This window comes from Herpailurus yagouaroundi, unplaced genomic scaffold, assembly GCF_014898765.1.
Source record: "Herpailurus yagouaroundi ecotype Mexico unplaced genomic scaffold, PumYag 160, whole genome shotgun sequence".
In the NCBI taxonomy this organism is placed as follows: Eukaryota; Metazoa; Chordata; class Mammalia; order Carnivora; family Felidae; genus Herpailurus; species Herpailurus yagouaroundi.
In genome coordinates this window covers 52382658-52400979 of record NW_024412401.1, presented here as the reverse complement: position 1 = coordinate 52400979, position 18322 = coordinate 52382658, and the positions used below count along the sequence as shown (strand labels likewise).

General features: G+C 61.1%; 1 protein-coding gene across 1 annotated transcript; it reads right to left on the bottom strand.

Annotated features, from left to right (window-relative positions):
* On the bottom strand, window positions 1–14314 carry PRDM12 (PR/SET domain 12; the record flags this gene model as incomplete). The annotated part of the gene is made up of 5 exons (XM_040481196.1): window positions 13764–14314; window positions 11705–11895; window positions 10138–10293; window positions 1599–1710; window positions 1–275 (listed from the first exon to the last, which is right to left on the bottom strand). Coding segments are annotated over exons 1-5 (957 nt in total), but the record flags the coding sequence as incomplete, so codon positions are not given.
* Between the last annotated feature and the right edge of the window lie 4008 nt (window positions 14315–18322).

Genomic DNA, 18322 nt, shown 5'->3' with positions numbered 1-18322 from the left:
CTTCTGGTGGGCGCGCAGGCCGGCCAGCTGCGAGTAGGCGCTCTGGCACACCTGGCACTTGTAGGGGCGCTCGCCCGTGTGCAGGCGCACGTGGTTGCGCAGAGTGGACGACTGGCTGAAGCGGCGGTTGCAGAAGCGGCACACGAAGGGCTTGTCCAGCGTGTGGATGCGCATGTGCGAGCGCAGGTTGCTGCGCGAGTTGAAGCCGCGGTGGCAGATGACACAGCGCATGCGTCCCGCGGTGCCCGCCGCCGAGTCCGCCGGGTGGAAGTCCTCTGGCCGCGCGGGCGGGGCCCCGGGGGGGCAGGCGGGGAGAGGGGGAGGGAGGGGAGAGAGCAGGCTCGTTACGACCCGCGCCGCCGCGGCCCGGCACGCGCGCACCCCCCCCCCCCCACCGCCGCCACGCGCGCCCTCCTCCCGGCCCCGCCTCCGATGGCCCCGGGCGGGCGGGTGCGGGGTCCGGAGCAGACCGGTGGGCGGGATGAGAGGGGCGTCAAGGAGCCTGGCTTGGGGTCAGATAGGAGTTGGATCCAGACTGTGCCGAGACCTCGAGGCCTTAGTGACTTCGCCTCCGAAACCTCAACGTTCCCATCTGTAAAACGGGGACCTACTACGACCTCATGGGGCTATGCACAACTTGTCCAGATGATCACAAAAAGCTGCACTTTACCTCCCTTAGCCTGTATATGGGAAGTACGTGGCTCAAAGTAGCCTTCTATAAATGACTGTCTTCCATAAAAGGCCCCCCAAATACCATTTATTCATCCCACAGATATTTCCTGGGTGCCTGTTATGTACCAGGGAACTGCACCTCATTTTTCTCAGTGCTGAGATGGAAGTAATAATAGCATCAGCCCCAGAAGCTGCTGTAAGGATCAGAGAAATTAGTGTTTGCAAAACATTAGCCGCAGCGCAGGGTCTCAGCTTTGTCCTCTCAAATTAAAGATGACCACATTTCGCGAGGGCTTTAGGAGGACCCCAGTGGGATGATAACCTGTAAAAGGTTTAGCTCGATAAACTTGGCATGAAATAGGTCTTGTGCAAGTGGTCTCTATCGTGATGACCGGTGACCCCCGGAGGCAAGGCACACTCTGCCCCACCTTCAATCAACATGTTTATACCAAGCACCTGCCCCAGGCCCTACACCGGGGATGGAGGGGCATGTACTTCGCCAGAGCTGGAAGGCAGTTTAAAGATCATCTCGCCCACCATCTTGCCTTCACAGATGGAGAAACTGAGGCAAGATGGTAAAGCAGAGCTGGATCTCAATCCAGGCTCCCACTGCTGGGCCCCCTGCTCCTTCCGCTACACCCTCTGCCTCTCTGGTGTCTCCCCACGGAAGCTGCCCCCAGATCATTTATTTTGTCCAGGAAACACACTGCCGTTCATGCGGGGACTGCGGGGGGCAGCTCCAGGGGCATCGGCCTGCTTGGGCCAATAGTCTCCTGTGCTCAATACTGCTGGAGATGGAACCAGGATCCCTGGAGGCCAGGAGCCTCCCTGCTGCAAAGACATGCGCGCGCGCGCGCGCACACACACACACACACACACACACACTCTCATTCTGGGTTCATCGTGGCCTCATGGAGACTACCTACCATGCTTGTTCTTTTTCTGCTCTTCCTCTAGTCCAGGCACACCAGGGATCCCCAGGAACGTGTTGTGTGAGTTTCCATACCACACCAGCAGCTCCTGGTCAGGAGGGATCATCTACCGGGAAGAAAGCAGGAGGGGGTTAGGGAGACAGCGGTCCCAGGTGTGAGACTCAGGGTGTCTGCACATCCCCCTTCCCGCTCCCCCTGCCCCAGAGCCAGGAGGCAGCTGTCCTCTGCCTGCCATGGAGATGTGGATCCAGTGTCAGCCCCGAGAAAGCCACCGTAGGCGTCCCCAGCGAGCTGCACAAACATAGAAGTCCGGGGGATGCTCCGTCTGGCCCTCTGCTTCCCTCTCCCAGCCCAGGCCTTCTCGCCATCTCTTGTCCTGGGGAACACTGCGGGGAACACAGCTGCCATCCAGCCGCGTAAGAGCTCCCGAACTGGCAGCAACAGAACGAAGCCTTCTAGCAAGCGGAAGTTCCGGAAGAAGGTAGGCCAGAAAACTTTTCGTTTCTTACTGAGGGGAACCAGAGTCAGCCAGCCCTCAGGTCTGCAGGGCTGAGGCAGGTGTGCCCCAGGAGCGTGGGCTGCGGGGCACCCTAGGGGACTTGGTTGCATCTTGTCTGAAAATGTTCTGGGAACGACTCTCATCCAGAGCGCCCACAAGGCGGCACCACATCACATGCGCTTCTGTCCCTGTCACTGTCTCTGCGGCACTCCTTGCACACGGCAAATGCTAGAAGAGAAGCATTCCGATTGAGAGACACCCTCACCTCAGGAAATACTGGGGCACACGGACCTAAAATCCATTTCTATGGGAGAGAACTTCACAAATGATGACAGGGCCACTCCCTGGGGCGGGGGGGGCAGGGGGGGGGGGAACCTGCCCCAGGGAAGGGGTGAAGGCCTGGACAGTCCAGGGAGGCTGTGGAAGGCCTGATGTGGCACTAACCATAAACCCCACACTCCGGAGGAAGGGGGGGACATCCCAAGGGGCCCGCCAGGCCTTTGGCGACAGCCAGTTAACCCCTCCCAATCGGGGAATCTTCAGGCCCCAGCAACTAAGCCAGATGAGAGAGTTGGGGCGCCTGGCTTTCTCAGTCAGTAGAGCATGCCACTCTTGATCTCGGGGTTGTGAGTTCGAGTCCCACGTTGGGTGTAGAGATTACTTCACAATAAAATCTTAAAAGGGGTGCCTGGGTGACTCAGTCGGTTGGGTGAGTGTCCAACTCTTGATTTTAGTCGTGGGATCAGGCTGCGTATCGGGCTCTGTGCTCAGGGTGGGGCCTGCTTGGGGTTCTTTCTCTCTCTCCCTCTGTCCCTCTCCCCTGCTCGTGCTCTCCCAAATAAAAAAAATAATAATAAAATAAAATCTTAGAGCGAGAGAGAGACAAAGGAAAGAGGAGATGGGCCCCACCCTCCCAAGCCTGCACCCCCCGAGCTGACTTTGGCATTCAGCCTGTGGGTCACTCTCTGACCTTCCCAGGGAAAGCTGGACACCCCCAGGCAGCAAGTGGTTTGTTCGCCTCACGGGTCGTCCACCATCTGAACGGAGTTGCGGCACCAAAGGTCACACAGGAACCATCTGGGGGTATCTGGAATCACGCAAGGATAGGAGCTCCCTCCCTCGGGCTCCCTGGTGGCAGAGAGGGCCCCGCCCCTTCCGTGGGGCTCTGGCCTACAGACCCCCACCACAGGCGGAACACTTCTGGCCACCACCGCTTCCTTCCCCCGCTCAGAGCTAGGACAACTCTCAGACCAGCCAGCTCTGCTCGATCTGAAAGGGGAGAAGTGGGAGAGGGCAAGTGTGTGAGGGGCCTCACCACTGCGTCCTCCTAAGACTCAGCCCGGGGTCCCCGGGTCCCTTCCCAACAGCTCCCCCTCCCCGCCCCCACCCATGGGGCATCACGTCGAGCCCTCAGGGTCAGTGAGTGACCAGAAACCAAGCAGAGGATGCCAGGGTTTGAGTATGGAAAGCGCAGCCCCCCGAGCCCCAGGAAAATTAGGTGGTGCCTCAAAGAAGGCAGGCAGACTAGAACTTGGCACCACAGGGACAGTCCTCAAGGTCATTCACAGTCATGGCTGCTGTCCCAGAAGTCAGCGGGACAGCGGTGGAGGCCCTGCTGGAAAGGGGTCAGAGAAGACGGAGGTTTTGTGAGTCCCCCTAGAAAAGACGAGGTTGGAACTAGAACAATTGAAGATCAGTTCATTGTCAGAAGGCTGCTCTCTGAGGGAAGGTGGGGTTAGGCCCTCTGCCATCTGGTCCCTGTGTGACCCTAGGCCAGCCCTTGGCCTCTCTAAGCTTGTCTCCTCAAATGAGGGGGTGGGGGAACATGAGCCCTGAGGTCCCCCAACTCTGACACTCTGATCGTAAGTCATCTCCCACACCGTCCCGACTCCTAGCTTCCGTTTCCAGAATCATGCTTCCAAAGCAACAGGCTCCCCGTCAGACTGTCCCAACAGGAGACACTCCCGCAGAGGGTTCTGACTCAGGACCTGAAGTCACGCTGTCAGGGGCCACCTGGGCTCCCTGGCTGCCGAGCCTGTGACCTCGGGCAGCTTGCCTTCCGTCGCCGGGCCTCAGTTTCCTCGACTGTAAAACAGGGACAGCACCATTGCTCTGGTCTCACGGGGTCACGGCTCCGCGGAGCATCAGGTCCCCCAGTGGTCCCCACAGAGCCTGCAGTGTGGCTCTGGCCGCTGGCACAGTGAAAGCCCAGGATGACTGGTGGCTTTGCCTTCGGTGACCCGACAAGAGCACAGGCTGGGGCCGCGTGCGCCAAGCACGGGAGCCCGAGATCGGGTCACTGCTTCCGGCTTGGCTGGGGCGGGGGCACCCCCAGGGAGGGCAGTGATGTGCATGGGAAGTTCAGCAAGCCCCCGGCGGATGTCGCCCTGATCTTCGCCTCTACCTCCAGACTCTCAGTGTAGGAATCAAGGATCTAAGTCAACACCAGCCTTCTCCTTGTAATAGACAATAGCGATTGTTCTTAAATCTAAAGGGGCGCCTGGGTGGCGCAGTCGGTTAAGCGTCCGACTTCAGCCAGGTCACGATCTCGCGGTCCGTGAGTTCGAGCCCCGCGTCGGGCTCTGGGCTGATGGCTTGGAGCCTGGAGCCTGTTTCCGATTCTGTGTCTCCCTCTCTCTCTCTGCCCCTCCCCCGTTCATGCTCTGTCTCTCTCTGTCCCAAAAATAAATAAAAAACGTTGAAAAAAAATTAAAAAAAAAATGGTTGTTTGGAATATTATTTAAAAATTTTTTTTTGAAGTTCGTGTATTTACTTTGAGAGTGAGCACAAGGAGGGGAGGAGCAGGGAGAAGGAGAGACAGAATCCCAAGCAGGCTCCACGCCATCAGCGCACAGCCCCACGCGGGGCTTGAACTCACGAACCGTGAGCTCACAACCTGAGCCGAGATCAGGAGTCAGACACTTAACCGACGGAGCCGCCCAGGCGCCCCAGGAATATTATTTTTTAAATAAAAGCTTCAGTATCGACTTCTGATACAGAGTGACGCGTGTATTTACCAACACATTTTTTAAACGTCCGAAAATTAATTTTACTAGTTAATTTCAGAAATTGAAACCACGATGCAGACACGTTGGCCAAAACGTGTCAACACATAAGGGGGGGTATATAACGAAAAGTAACTCTCCCTCCCATCCTGGACGCCCAGCCACCGTCGCCAGTTTTCTACGCTTCTTTCCGCAGAAGGGTTTGTCATTTTGAGACGATTAAAACATGCTGACTTAAGGTTCGTGAGGAGCAGAGTGAATTCTGCTTTCTAGATGAGATAGCGGATTTTTAGAAAAGCAATGAACAAATATTACTTTCAAGCTATATATATATACATACACACACACACATACACACACACACATACATATACATATACATATACATATACATATACATATACATATACACATAAAAGAAAGAAAATCTCTGAAGAAGAATCTACTGGAATTGGGAACAACACAGCTCGCCGGATCTGGAGAAGCCACCAGCACTAGGGAAGGTCGGAAGTGGAGCCTCTCAGATCTTTCCCGAGCTCTGGGAAGCCAGCGGCAGCCCCTGACCTAGACATCTAGTCTCCGTTTGCTCACTGGTACCCCTCATGCAATAACCCCAGAGACGGAGACAAGGAGACCCTCAGACCGGACCCGTAGCCTCCTCCCTGAGATCTTGGCGCCATTGTCCACAGACTCCCAGGGTCCCGGCAGCTGACCGCCTGAGAGCAAAGAACAGCCATGGTGCCCGTCAGGCCTTCCAGATCCTTCCGTGGTGTCTTATGGCCAACACTCTGGCGTGGCCCTGGCAGGACTCTCCACTGGAGCCCGGAGAACCAGAATCAGCTATTTATTCACTTTTCTGGACGTTAGGCGCTGGCTCAGGACACACAATAAAGCAAATAATTCCCAAAGAAACCGAGTCGCGTACCATAAAATCTACGTTGCCAAGACTTGGGGGGAATATCGGGGCCTGAGTCTTTCCTTGACAAATTACATAATCGCTCCACTCATGCTCTTAATTTTTATTTTATTTTAGAGAGAGAGTGCACAAGGAGAGGAGAGGGGCAGAGAGAAAAAGAATCTTAAGCAGGCTCCGCGCTTCGTGCAGAGCCTGACACGGGCCTCAATTCCATGACCCTGGGACCGTGACCTGAGCCCAAATCAAGAGCTGGACACTCAACCGACTGAGCCACCCAGGCGCCCCTCTCAACTTGTGCTTCTTAACCTTCCCTATCAGCCCAGACGTTTTGTTCTGCCCCATTTCTGAATTTTTATTGTAAGTGGAAACTGACCGGCTTGGGGTTGTTTTCCCAATAAAAATTTATGCCACACTATTGAACATGCTCCCAGGAGGCTCTGAGGCCCTCCCTCCCTTTCCCCGGGCGGCGCAAAAGCCCTCGTCTAGAAGGATCTCCGTGTCATCTGGACGAATATCAATTTCCATTGTGCCACAGATGTCCTGACACACCAATTAATAGACTTCCAGCAAATACATATTGGCCAGGGAGGCCCCATGACATGCTCGCCCACTGTGCAGTCGCTCGGGGTCTCGGCATAGGTCAGACAGGCCTAGATTCAAATCACAGCTCGCCAACCTCCTGCGATCTCCTTGAACTTTAGTTTTATCATCATTAAAACGGGGACAGTGAGCGGCGCCTGGGTGGCTCAGTCTGCGCATCATCCATCCGACTCTTGGTTTCGGTTCAGGTCACGATCTTACAATTTCGTGGGTTCGAGCCCCGCGTCAGACTCTGCGCTGGCAGTCCGGAGCCTGCTTGGGATTCTCTGTCTCCCTCTCTGCCTGCCCCGCCCCTGCTCGTACTGTCATTGTCTCTCTCGGAATACATAAATAAACCTTAGAAAAAAATAATAAGACGGGGACAGGGGACAGTGATAGTGTCTCACAGAGGTGAAAGGTCTCGATTCGTAAAAAGTTGCTCAGACCTTAGATCCAGGCCCCCATCCCCTGCAGCAAGACTTACTTGCTCAACACTGAGTGGTCACTTGCTATGTGCCCGGCGCTTTCTAGAAATGTCATTTTAGGCACCTGACGTTCCAGTAAATGCTTCTGTGGCCAAATCGATGAGGAGAATGGCCCAGGAATAGCAGCCAGATGCCAAACCCGCCTGGGGGTTCTCCACCGACTGGCTGGCCTTGAAACCTCAGCCCCATTTGGAGGGCTACTATTTTGTATTTGTGGGGATTTCGAGGGCAGCGGCATGTATGCTGTTTATTGCAGAAAGATGTTCCTTCCCGTTTTGGGGGGCAAGTAATGGGTTCCCGTTACAGAAAATAAACAGCAGCTCTGAGTTGACAGAAAGAGTAAGACAATGGATCATGGCCAAGGCCCAGCTCCTCGGCCGACTCACACACACGCGCAGAACAAATGGCCCACGTATTCCAGAGGCTTCGGGGAGTGGCCCGGGGGAGCAGCAATTTCTTCTGGTGGAGCCTAGAAGGGCCAGGGAGCGCTGGCCTCTGCCCTGAGGCATGGTGGGTGGTCACCCCCGTCCAGACCTGGGGTGTGCAGGTCCCATGAGTGGAATCTCACGTTGCCACACAATGGTTTGAGAAGACTGCCATCACGAGGAAGGTGTCCAGCTTCATTTATTAAAAGTAAAATGAGGGGCATCTGCGTGGCTCAGTGGGTCGAGCGTCCGACTTCGGCTCAGGTCATGATCTCACGGTTCCTGAGTTCGAGCCCCACATCGGGCTCTGTACTGACAGCTCAGAGCCTGGCACCTGCTTCAGATTCTGTGTCTCCCTCTTTTTCTTTGCCCCTCCCCTGCTTCTACGCTCATGTGCTCTCTCGCTCTCAAAAATAAACATTTTTTTTTTAAAGTTTAAATGAAAGTAAAGTGACATTTTGTGTTTCCTTGTCCCTCACCCAAACAGTCCCCTCCGTAGGCTTGCCAACCCTGGGCAAGCATTAACGGCAAACCAGTGGTGTTTAGCTCACAGTATCATATGTGATACGATTTCCTTCCCCTTATCCTTTTTTCTCACCTTAAATCCTGATGAAATGCAGGGTTTTATTTTTTTGATCTTATAAATTCAGATTCCTCCCTGGAGATACCCTTCAGCCACTGTGCCCTCTGACTCGGAATTTCTGTAGAAATTTCTATTGATGTTTCCTGACTCTGGTGAGCCTTGGGCAGGGACACCCACACCGGGAGGTGAGACTGAGAGGCCCCCGAGTCTGTCCCAGCCGGGAGTCCTTTGGCCCGAATCGTGTGAACGTTCCTATTTTCTCTCATGCGCACGCGCGTGTGCACCTGTGCTCGTGTTATGTGTGTGCACGCGAGGAACACGAAGGGTGTGCGTCCCCGGTCTCTTCTGTAGCGGGATGGCCGGGACTCAGTGCGCAAGTAGGAGGATGTGCGAGTGAGGCTGGGAGGGTGGGAGGGGTGAAGAGGCAGGGGGTGCTCTCTGCTGGCAGTGAGGTTCAGCCACACCCGAGGCCAATTTGAGGCCAGCCGGTGGGGGGGGGGGGGAGGGGGTCCTTGTTCCCACAGAGTGGTGGCCCAGCCACATGGTCACAGCGGCCACCTCTGTCCTGGGCCTAGGCCACCTTCAGCCCTACCTTCACGCAGCCCCATGCTGCTCCCCCTCACTTGAACCCCAGTCCAGAAACTGCACCTCGCTTCACCCTCCTGGTCCCCCTCCACTTCCTGGCCCCCGCACCAGGGCCCACCCTTCAGCTGGGACCCACTCCCGGCCACACCAGTACCCAGGCAAAGACCATCCTGCTGTCATCTCTGGGAGATTTCCTGGAGCCTGGTGACGGAGGGACAACTGGACCCCGGTTCCAGAAGCTGCTAAGCCCCAGTGCCCCTCAGGCCTTAGAAAGACTTGGGGCTCCGAGTCCCTGGGAGAAAATGGACTACAGGGAAATCATTCTCCTTCAGAGTCCTCCAAAACTCAACCAAGCCCAGCCCCACCCTAAGGGACACTGCCCCTTTCCGCTAGCAGAGTGGAAGAATGAGGTCCAAACAAGTGTGGGGGGAACATCCCCCTGCTGTCCCCCCCCCCCCCACACACACACAGCCCTCACCACCAATCTGCCATGGGGAAGGAGGACAGCTTGTTCCACTCCGGGCCAGATGGTAAGCAAATTTCCTACCAAGGGACACTGTCCAGGGAGGGTCCCGACAGCATGGCCATCATGGCGGCCACCAGTTGGCTTGCTTTGTGCCGTCAGCCCCTCCCCATACACCGTCAGCTTTTCTGCCTCTGCCCAAGCGTTGCCCTATTGGGAACACCTCCTTTTCCCATCCTCCCGAACCTTCCCGTGACCTGGGTCTGGCTTAGCTGCCCCCAACCATGGGAGGTGATATTTATGTGTCTGCTCTCTCTCCCTTTCTCTCGCCTCCAAGAAGTTCCACTCCACACGGGCATTCGCACTAACGTTGCCCCCGCAAGGCTCGGTGAGAGCTCCTGAATCCGTCTGCCACCAAGTGAGACCCAGCTTCCTCCTCGTGGAATCCTCCCTCGTGGATTAAATGTACAAGGATTATAAGCGAGGATGCATACACAGAGCCTAGGAGAAGCCTTACACAGCAAGGGATCAATACGTGATAGCTGAGACCAGAGTCGTGATCCACATGTCATGAGCATCCCACGCGAGCAGGACAAGGAGCTAAAATGCCGCAGACACAGTGCCCTCCCTCCCATCCAGATGTTTTCCCCAGGCTGCCTTCCCGCGTCTTGCTCTCCGTATCTCTTGGCTTCTGGACCCCAGGACACCCTAAGCAGCTATCCAAGGACCTCACCCGCTGAGGTGCTCGTGACATCCACAAGGGCATCAAGTCACAAGTTCTGTCCTTTCTGATCCACAGCAGGAAACCTGCCACGAAGTTCGTGCTCCCAGGGACCGCGATGCGTGGGCCCCGGTCGTACAGCCTGAGCAGGGCCAGCGGGGCCCGAAGGCAACACCCTTCCATCCCCTGCGGTTCCCGGGACGGACGCGGCTGCCTGCACACCTTCTCCCGGCCGCCCCACCGCTTCCTTACACAACAGGACACATGCTCACCTCAATGGCCTTGTAGAAGATGCTGGTGCCAATCTGGACGACCTCCAGGTTCTGTTCCTGCTCGTTACGCGCGCACTTGATATAGGTCATCCAGCTCCGGTGGTCCTCCTGGCTGGCATCGATGAAATAGCGCACCGTGCCATCCTCGTTGAACACCTGCCCGCAGGGAAAAGAGGGACGGAGTGAGGCAGGCTGTGTCGCAGGCGCCACCTGTGGCCGGGCCCAGGCCCGGCAGATCCACACACACACACTCTCCCCGTGCTCGCCACGGCCCCAGGAAGGGGAAGCGGCTCTCATCTCAGTCTTCCAGCTGAGAAAAGGGAGGCTCGGAGCAGCGCAGTGACTTTCCGGAGGCCAGGCAGCTAGAAGTGACCAACAGGGAGTCGGTCTCCCGGGCCCCGCGGCCCCTGCTGCCATGGGCTCCCCATCCCCAGAAGAGAAGGGTCTCCAGGGATCACCGACTGGACAAAGTGGTATCCAGCTAACCCCCTGGGGATGCAGAGGTGCTCCCCAAAGCAGCGGAGAGCACTGGCCAGGACCTCAGAGGGGGGGGACACAGGAGCCTGGAGAGGGAAGACTGGCTCACGGTGACACCCTGGCCTGGCCTAACCCCCCTTGTGGGACCTACCAAGAATAGTCAGAGACCAAGCTAGACCCCAGCTTGCTAACCTAGCAACAAATGGGACCGGTAACTACTGGCCCAGGCCTCCAGGGAGGGAGGAGGTGAAGTCAGGAGAGGCTTCTGGACCATCGCCCTGTTCCCTTCCTCCTGCTCCTGTGACCAGAAGCAAGATGTGTCATATTGGGCTCCTCCAGGGACGGTGAGGTGGGGGCTGGGGGGTGGATCCATGGAGGGAGGGGGAATGAGATCAGGGAGAGGGTGCTCCGAACCCCCGGCAGCTGCTGCGGGGGGGGGGGGGGGGCCGGAGCCCCCAGGAGGCGGAATTGTTTGGGGGAGTGGCTTTGTCCTCCCTGGCGGAGGAGAGAAGGGTCAGAGGGCCTGGGATGAATGGAAGCCTCTCTGGGCTTCAGTTTCCTTCTGTAAAATGGGAATAATAGTTCATAGGGCTGCTGAGATAGTCTGGTGGAATGTGGGCCCCTGACCTGGAAAGCTGACTCAACACCAGTTTGTCCCTGATCATTTCCAGTTGTCATCATTCTGCCTGGGCTGAGAAGCCCATTCCTAGGAAGAACCCACAGCTCCTGTGGTTCTCCATGCTGGCCACCCTCACACCCAGGCCGGGTGGCTCTGAGGGGTTTTCCTTGCAGCTTCCTCCGGGTTCCCTTCCCAGCAGTCGGCAAAACCCTGGGCAAGCATCGGCCTCTCCTGCTCTCTCTCAGTGCCCTCCTCTGCGAGTTGGGGCCAACAACAGTCCCAAGGGTTGGCCAGGGGGGAGGAGGGTCAGATTTTCCAAACAATGGCCTTCCCGCGAGTGGTTTGGGGAGGCTCCTTCAGGCATACAGGTGCAGGATCGGGCTTCAGGGAGCGCTGGGGCGCCAGGGACCAAGCGGCGTCTGCCTGACTCCAGGATCCCGCCCGAGCCCCTCTCCCCCGGCTGGAACCTACCTCCCACATGAGGTTGTTGTTCTTGCAGATGTCCACATGCTCCGGGGCGATGACGCGGCCGGTGAAGGGGCCCATCTCGGTGCCGGCCTTGATCCACGTCTTGGAGAAGATGCCGAGGCCCTCGCCGGGGATGGAACTCTGCGCGATGATCACCTCCGCCGGCAGCACCAGGCTGGACAGCTTCTGCACCTCTGTGACCGCCGCCGGGGCAGGGGGAACCCGGTCAGAGCCTGAGGCAGGGGATGGCCGGCTCTTCCCCACCAGGGACCCAGGCCCGTCCTGCCTGGCCAGACCAACCCCAGGCCCGCCCTGGAATGACTCTGCAGAAGTCACTGGGGTGTGCGCGCGCGGAGGAGTGGAGGGCGCAGGGTGGAGTCTCCTCCATTTGCAACCGGGGGACCCTCCGTACCTTCCAAAGCAAGAGATGCTTTGGGGCTCATTTCTAGGGACGCTTTTCTTTCCTTCTTTCTTTTCTTTCTTTCTTTCTTTCTTCCTTGCCTTTTTTTTTTTTTTTTTGTCTCTCCACTAATTCTCAAAGCATCCACAACCTCCCTGCCCTCCACCCTGGAAGAGTTCAAGAACTACCGTGCCCGTCGCAGCGCGCGGGTTTACAAATGGGTAAACTGAGGCCAGCTCCCAGGAGGAGGCGGTAGCCAAGACGAGACCGCCCTTCGGCCCCCGGCACTCAGCGCTCACTGTGCCTCCCCGCACGGAACCTAGGGCGCCGTGGAAGGACCCCGGAGGCGGCCAGCGGCTCTCACGCTTCTCGGGGCGCGGAAGGCCCCTCACCTCGGGGCGGACTGGCGACAGCGCTGGAAAGAGACCGCAGGCTGCGGGAGGCGGCGGAAGGTCCAAAGAAACTCGGGCTGCGGCGGGCCGCCTTCGGCGCGCTGCGTGTGACCCGGGGCCCGCCTGGGTCCCCCTCCGCGCCGGGGATCCGGGGCGCCAGAAAGGGCGGCGCCCGGATCCAGGCGAGCCCTGAAGTCGCCCCTCTGGGCGGGAAAGAGCCGGGAGGCCCCCAGCCCCCCCCCCCCCCCCGGGGAGGGGTCCCCCCGCCGGGCCCGGCAGCCGGAGTGGGGGCGGCCAGGCGCACAGGGGCCTTTTCCATGTCTTACAAGGTTCCCCTCTAAGCTACCTGGGAAGATAGCCGGCGAGCGGGCCGGCTGAAAGGGGGGGTTAAACGGTGTCCATTGCGGCGCGGCCGGCAATTTGTCACGCTGTTAAAGTGATAGCATTCATTCGGCTCCATTCGAAAGAAATTGCTAATTCTAAATTCATTAGCCCGGGAAGAATGCTGTAGCAGTAAATTGTAGCTCAGTGCGGAGGGGACTTGTTTAAAAGGGGCCGAGGAATTCCCCTTACAAAAAGGGGGGATTAGATGGTTGACATAGCGTGAATGGAAGTGGAATTAGTCTGCACGGTAAATTAAGAGAGGAACAGAAATCGTCACGGGGGAAGAGAGGGCGACGCGCAGAGATGCCAGCGGCGGGGAAAGATATTGTTTGCAGGTTGATGAATGAGGAGTAAGAACTTGAGACATCTTAAAGAAAAGAAACTTTTCTCGCTCTCTCTTTCTCTCCCTCGCTCCCTCCGCGGCTTTCTCTCCCGGCCCGCCCGCCCTCCGCCCCCTCCCCAGCCCCCCCCCCTTTTAAAGTTCTCGGTTTAAGTGGGAACTTTCGCGGGTCAAGCCCAAGTTAACTAAATGAATTTTAAACCCCTTCTTTTTGAGTCAACTGCTATTACACGCCTAGTAAGGCTTTAAATGCCGGGAACCCGCCGGCTCAAAGGGGCGAGGGGCGGGCCGGGGGGGGGGGGGGAGAGCCTGGGGGCGCCGGGCCCCGCAGCCTCGACGCGGCTGCTTCCCGCCCCGCCCGGGCCTCGCCGCTCGCGCCCCGGTTCGGCTTCCGGGAAACTGAGGCCCGCGGAGCACCTGCAGCGCCCAGGCTGGCGCGAGCGGCCGCGACGCCCCTGGTCCCGGCCGCGCCCCGGGCGTCGCCAGGCGGGGAATCCGGGGCCGCCGGGAGGAGGGGACGCGACCGGCGTCGACGGCGCGACTCACCGCCGGAGAAAGACTGCGCCAGGACCTCGGCGGTGAAGGCCGTCTTGGGGCTGGCGTGGTGGCTCTTGTCCTCGAAGAGCTGCTCGCCCAGCACGTTGCGCCAGCGGCCGTACAGGAAGCTGTGCAGGATGTCGGAGGTGATGACCTCGGCCAGCGCCAGCCCCGGCGCCTTCAGCCCGGTCTTGAGCACCAGGGCCTCCGCCGGGAGCACGGAGCCCATCATGGGCGGCCCGGGGCTCGCCGGCGCCGGGGACGGACGGCCGGGCCGACGCGGGGATGCGGCGGGTGAGAAGGGGAGCGGAGGAGCGAGAGAGGAGGGCTGTGCTGGAGGAGGAGAAGGAAGAGGAGCAGGGGGAGGACGGGGACGAGGACGAGGAGGAGGAGGAGGAGGAGGGGGAGGACGCAGGAGGGAGCGGGAGGCGAGGCGGGCTGCGAGGAAAGTGAACGAGGGGGAGCGAGGCGCAGAGGGAGAGGAATCAGCAGAGACGGCAGAGGCGGCGCGGAGGGCCGGAGAGACGGGGGTGGAGGCGGAGGTGGGTGCGGGGGGGGGGGGGGGGGGGGGAGGCGGGTGGCTGCCGAGAAACGGCGGCGAGGGGCTCTCGGACGCGCGCTCGCCTCTCGCACACCCGGCCCGGACGGTCTTCCCCTTGGCAAAATCTCAGCGCCTTTATAGGAGCCGCAGTGACCCTCCTAATTGGTTATTAATGACCCCCTGACGTCGGACAGACTTGTTGTACCCGGCCGGGCGCGAGGAGCCCTCGCCGCGAGAGCTCAAGGGGCGGGGGCGCGCAGGCCGCTCCGAATTGTCCCTCTTCGCTCCTCCCGCCCCTCGCCGGCCCTTCCTCTCTCGCCCCCCCTCCCCTCCTCTTCCTCCTCCTCTCCCCGTGGGAAGCGCAGGGCTGGGAGGGAGGCTCAGCCCGCGGCGAGGAGAGGAGGGGACGGAGCAGGGGAGGGGGCGCGGAGAGGCTCGCTCGGATTCCGGGGACCGGACTGGGCCGGAGGGGACGCCTGGCCTCGGGCCCCGCCGGCCCCGCGCTCACCCACTTGTCCCAGGCCGGCTCTGCGCAGCTCCTCCCGGCCCTGCAGGCCCGGCGCTCCCCTCCCCTCCCCACCCCTCCCCTCCGCTCCCAGGCCCTCCCGGCCGGGCCCGGCCCGGCCCGGGCTCTCCGGAGCTCCAGGCCCCAGGACGCAGGCCGCGCTGATCCCCCGCTGCAGACGGCGCTGCTGGAGCCGGGCGCTTCGCTTCAAACGGGCCGCTCCTCCCGCCCCGCTCGCTGCTCGCGGCCGAGTGTGAAACTCTTCCTCGCGCGGAACGGGCTGCGCGGCGGGGCTGCGGCCAACGCTGGGGCCGCCCTGCCCGAAACGGCGTCGTGGGCGACCGGTTCCCGCCTCTCGGGGGGCTAGGGACGGAAATCCCCGCCAGCCGCGCGTTGTCCAGAATAGGCTTTTCTGATGAGCACCGGGGGAGGGGGTGCTGAGAGGGGTCCCCGGACAGTGAGTGGGAGCAGCCGGGCTCCAAAGCGAACGTTCTCCGAAACCGCTGGCAGCCCCAGGCGAGGCTGCGGTGTGCGCGGGGCTTGAGGCTCCGGCCTCCCAGCTTCTCCGCTCGGCTGCCACCGAGGGAGGCTCGCAGCCTTGGGCACTCCGTCCTTCCGGCCTCCTAGTTCTCTTTCTTTCTCTTCTGGCCTCCCTCTTCTCCCCCTTCCTCCCTCCCCCATTCCACCAGGGTGCTTTTTCGGCGCTGAGGTTCCCAGGCACCCGCAGCGCCAGCACGGTGTCTCTCGGCCTCTTTCCGGAGACGAGGAGCTGCTGAGCCTCGGACGAGGCCACGGCTTCCTGCAGGCTCTGCCGACTTCTGGGGTTAGCCTCAAGCCCCGACCCCAGCCCTAGACGCGGGAGGGGCATCATAGGGACACCTCCTTCCCTCCCTGCAATTTCAGATTCCGTTAACGGAGCCGAGTTTTCTGGGGGCATGGTTTGGGCTCTGGATTAGCTGGAGGAATGGGACTCTCCAGGCTTCCTGCGCAGCACGGGGGACTTGCACGGAAGGTCGGAGGCCTGGCCTTCCCGTTCGGAGGCCACTGCCCTCCCCACCCCTTGGCAAAGAACTCCTTCCACCGTGGGGTCTTGGCCTTCGGTAGGCCATCCTCGCACCTGACCGCCGTGGACCCCCGGCCTCCGCCTGCCCAGTGCGGGCCAGTGGTCCCCGGCATCCCGGTGTCCGCATCCGCGCTTAGGGTAAAGAAGGCGGCCACCGCAGGCCTTCAGACCCAGGGCCCGGGTGCGCCTGGAGGCTGATGCCCAGAGGAGGCTGCACCGGGCAGAAGGCGCGACCGTCGGGCCTGGCGCCAGCAGAGGGCAGCGCCGCAGAGGAGCAAGCGCAGCCCGCGGGTGAGGTCCCGGAACCTCGAGTCCCTTGCAGATGCTGCCGGAGGGCCACACCGGCTCAGGCTTGAACCGGGGGTTCCGTGGGAGGGGGCCGACGCAGTCCGAGCCTGGGGGTGCCCTCACTCACGCCTGGACCTTAGCTTCTGCGAGGACGTGGTAGAGGGAGAAACGCGCCCGGGCGTAGGAGACCACGTCGGAGAGCGCCGCCGGGAGATGAAAGGAGGCTGGGGGCTTCTGTACGTCCTTGGGACAACCTTTCTGTCTGGGCCTCAGTGTCCCTGTCTGCACAACGGGTTAAGCTGGACTTTGCAAACTGAGGTTCCTTCCCACCTTGCCCCATTCTGGGTCAGATCACTTTCCTCTGAAAGCCCGGAGGATTTTTGCCAATTCCCCGGGCCACCCCCCCCCCCCCCGGGGGAAAAGCCCTCGCTCGGGTCTGTGCGTACCTCCAACCACGGGCGCAGCATTTGGGACCTGGACCCCAGGTCCGGGTCAGAAGGTGAAAGGACTGAGGGTTCGGACCGCGCCTAGGGAGCCCGATTCCTTTCCCCAGGACCCGAAAACCCGGGGAGCGGTGCTGGGGGCAGGGGGTGGGGCAAGCAGCGCCCGGGGCTGCCTTCCAGCGCGTGCGCCCGCCGGCCCCGCGCGCGCCTCCGCCGTGCGCTCTCAAATTTTGTGCTTCTGGTCCAGCCCCGGACCCGCCTGAACCGCGCGCCCCAGGGAAAGGGCAGGGCCCACCGGAGTCGGGGCGCAAGGCCGCGCCCTGAAATGCGAGGGAAGAAAGACATGGCACGTTCCGGAGTTTCTCCGCGGATGAGCCGCGTGGTTTTCCGCGGGGCCCAGGCGAGGAGTGTGTCGGCGCCGCAGCCCCCTACCCTACCCTGGCCCGGCCCGAGCTCGCAGGCGCCACCCTCCTCCCGCCTGCGGGCCGCTGTTCCGAGATCTCTTTAATATTCATGGGCGTTAATAGAGAGGCCCCCAGTATATCGGTCCATTGTGGGCGGCTCGTAGGGCTTGAATAGGCCCCGGCCCTCTTTCTTCGGCGCAGCTTCCCGAGGGGCCGGGCCAGGAGTGAATGGCCCCGCTTCCCGCCCCGCGCCTCCTCCCCCTCGCGGGGAGAACATCTTTATCCCCGCCGCCGCCGCCGTCGTCGCCCCGGCCCCCATTCACGCTCCCGGGCTCCGGGCGGAACGAATCAATCGGCCGCGTCTCTTCGGAGGTCATCCGCGTGGCCTGGGCTCCCCCTTCTCCCGGAGCCCACGGGAGTGGACAGAGGGATCGGCGGCAGGCCGACGGACCCACGGACTGAGGGACACTTGGGTGGCGGGGGGGGGGGGGGGGGGAGGGAGCAAGGGCAGGGCAGCCCCGCGAGGGGTGGCCGGCCCGGCGCCGGTGAAGAGGGACCCAGGGTCCCGCGGCCGCCCGAGACCGGCTCGTATCTACCTGTTGCCCCGCACAGAGCGGAGCGTGGAGAGAACGGGGGCCACGGCCCAAGCCCCTCTCGACGCACCGGCGCGCGCCCCTCGGGGCCCGGCGGCAACACCCCCCCCCCCGAGACCAGGGACTCGGGGTGGGGGGCGGCCCAGGGCTCCCCCCGGCCCCGCGGCCCGGCCCGCAGGGCGCTTTCGTTCTCGCCTCTGCGCCCCTGCTCAGCCCGGGGGCGCCCCGGTCCAGACTGCGCGCTTCGGCGGGGCGTTCCGAGGGGAAGCCGGGTGCCCGGCTCCCGCGCCCTCACTCAGCCGCCCCGACTCGGGTGCAGGGGGGGCGCGAGTCGGCCAGGCGGGGCCGAGCGCCCGGGTCCCCGCCCCTCCCGCCCCGCGGGCCCTCCGAGGCGCAGAAAGGAGCCCATTGTCCGCCGGGAAATACATTTTTGGGGGCCGAGTGAAAGCCCGTCTTTCTTTTGAACTTTAGAAGAAAGTCTTCTGCCCTCGCCCCTCGGAGGGAGAGATTTGTCTCCCCTCCCGGGGGCCCCCGCGCGCCTCCTCCTCCCGAAACATCTGCCGGGGGAAAATCCACCCTGGAGGGCAGATCGCGCTCGCTCTAAGCCCCGCGAACTCATTAAAAAGATATTAGCGGCGGGGGCAGGTCCCGCGCAGGTATCGATCGGCCGGAATGAGCCCGAGGAAGAAAAGGCGAAGAATGCGGTCGCGCCGCGTCCCGACCCCCTACCC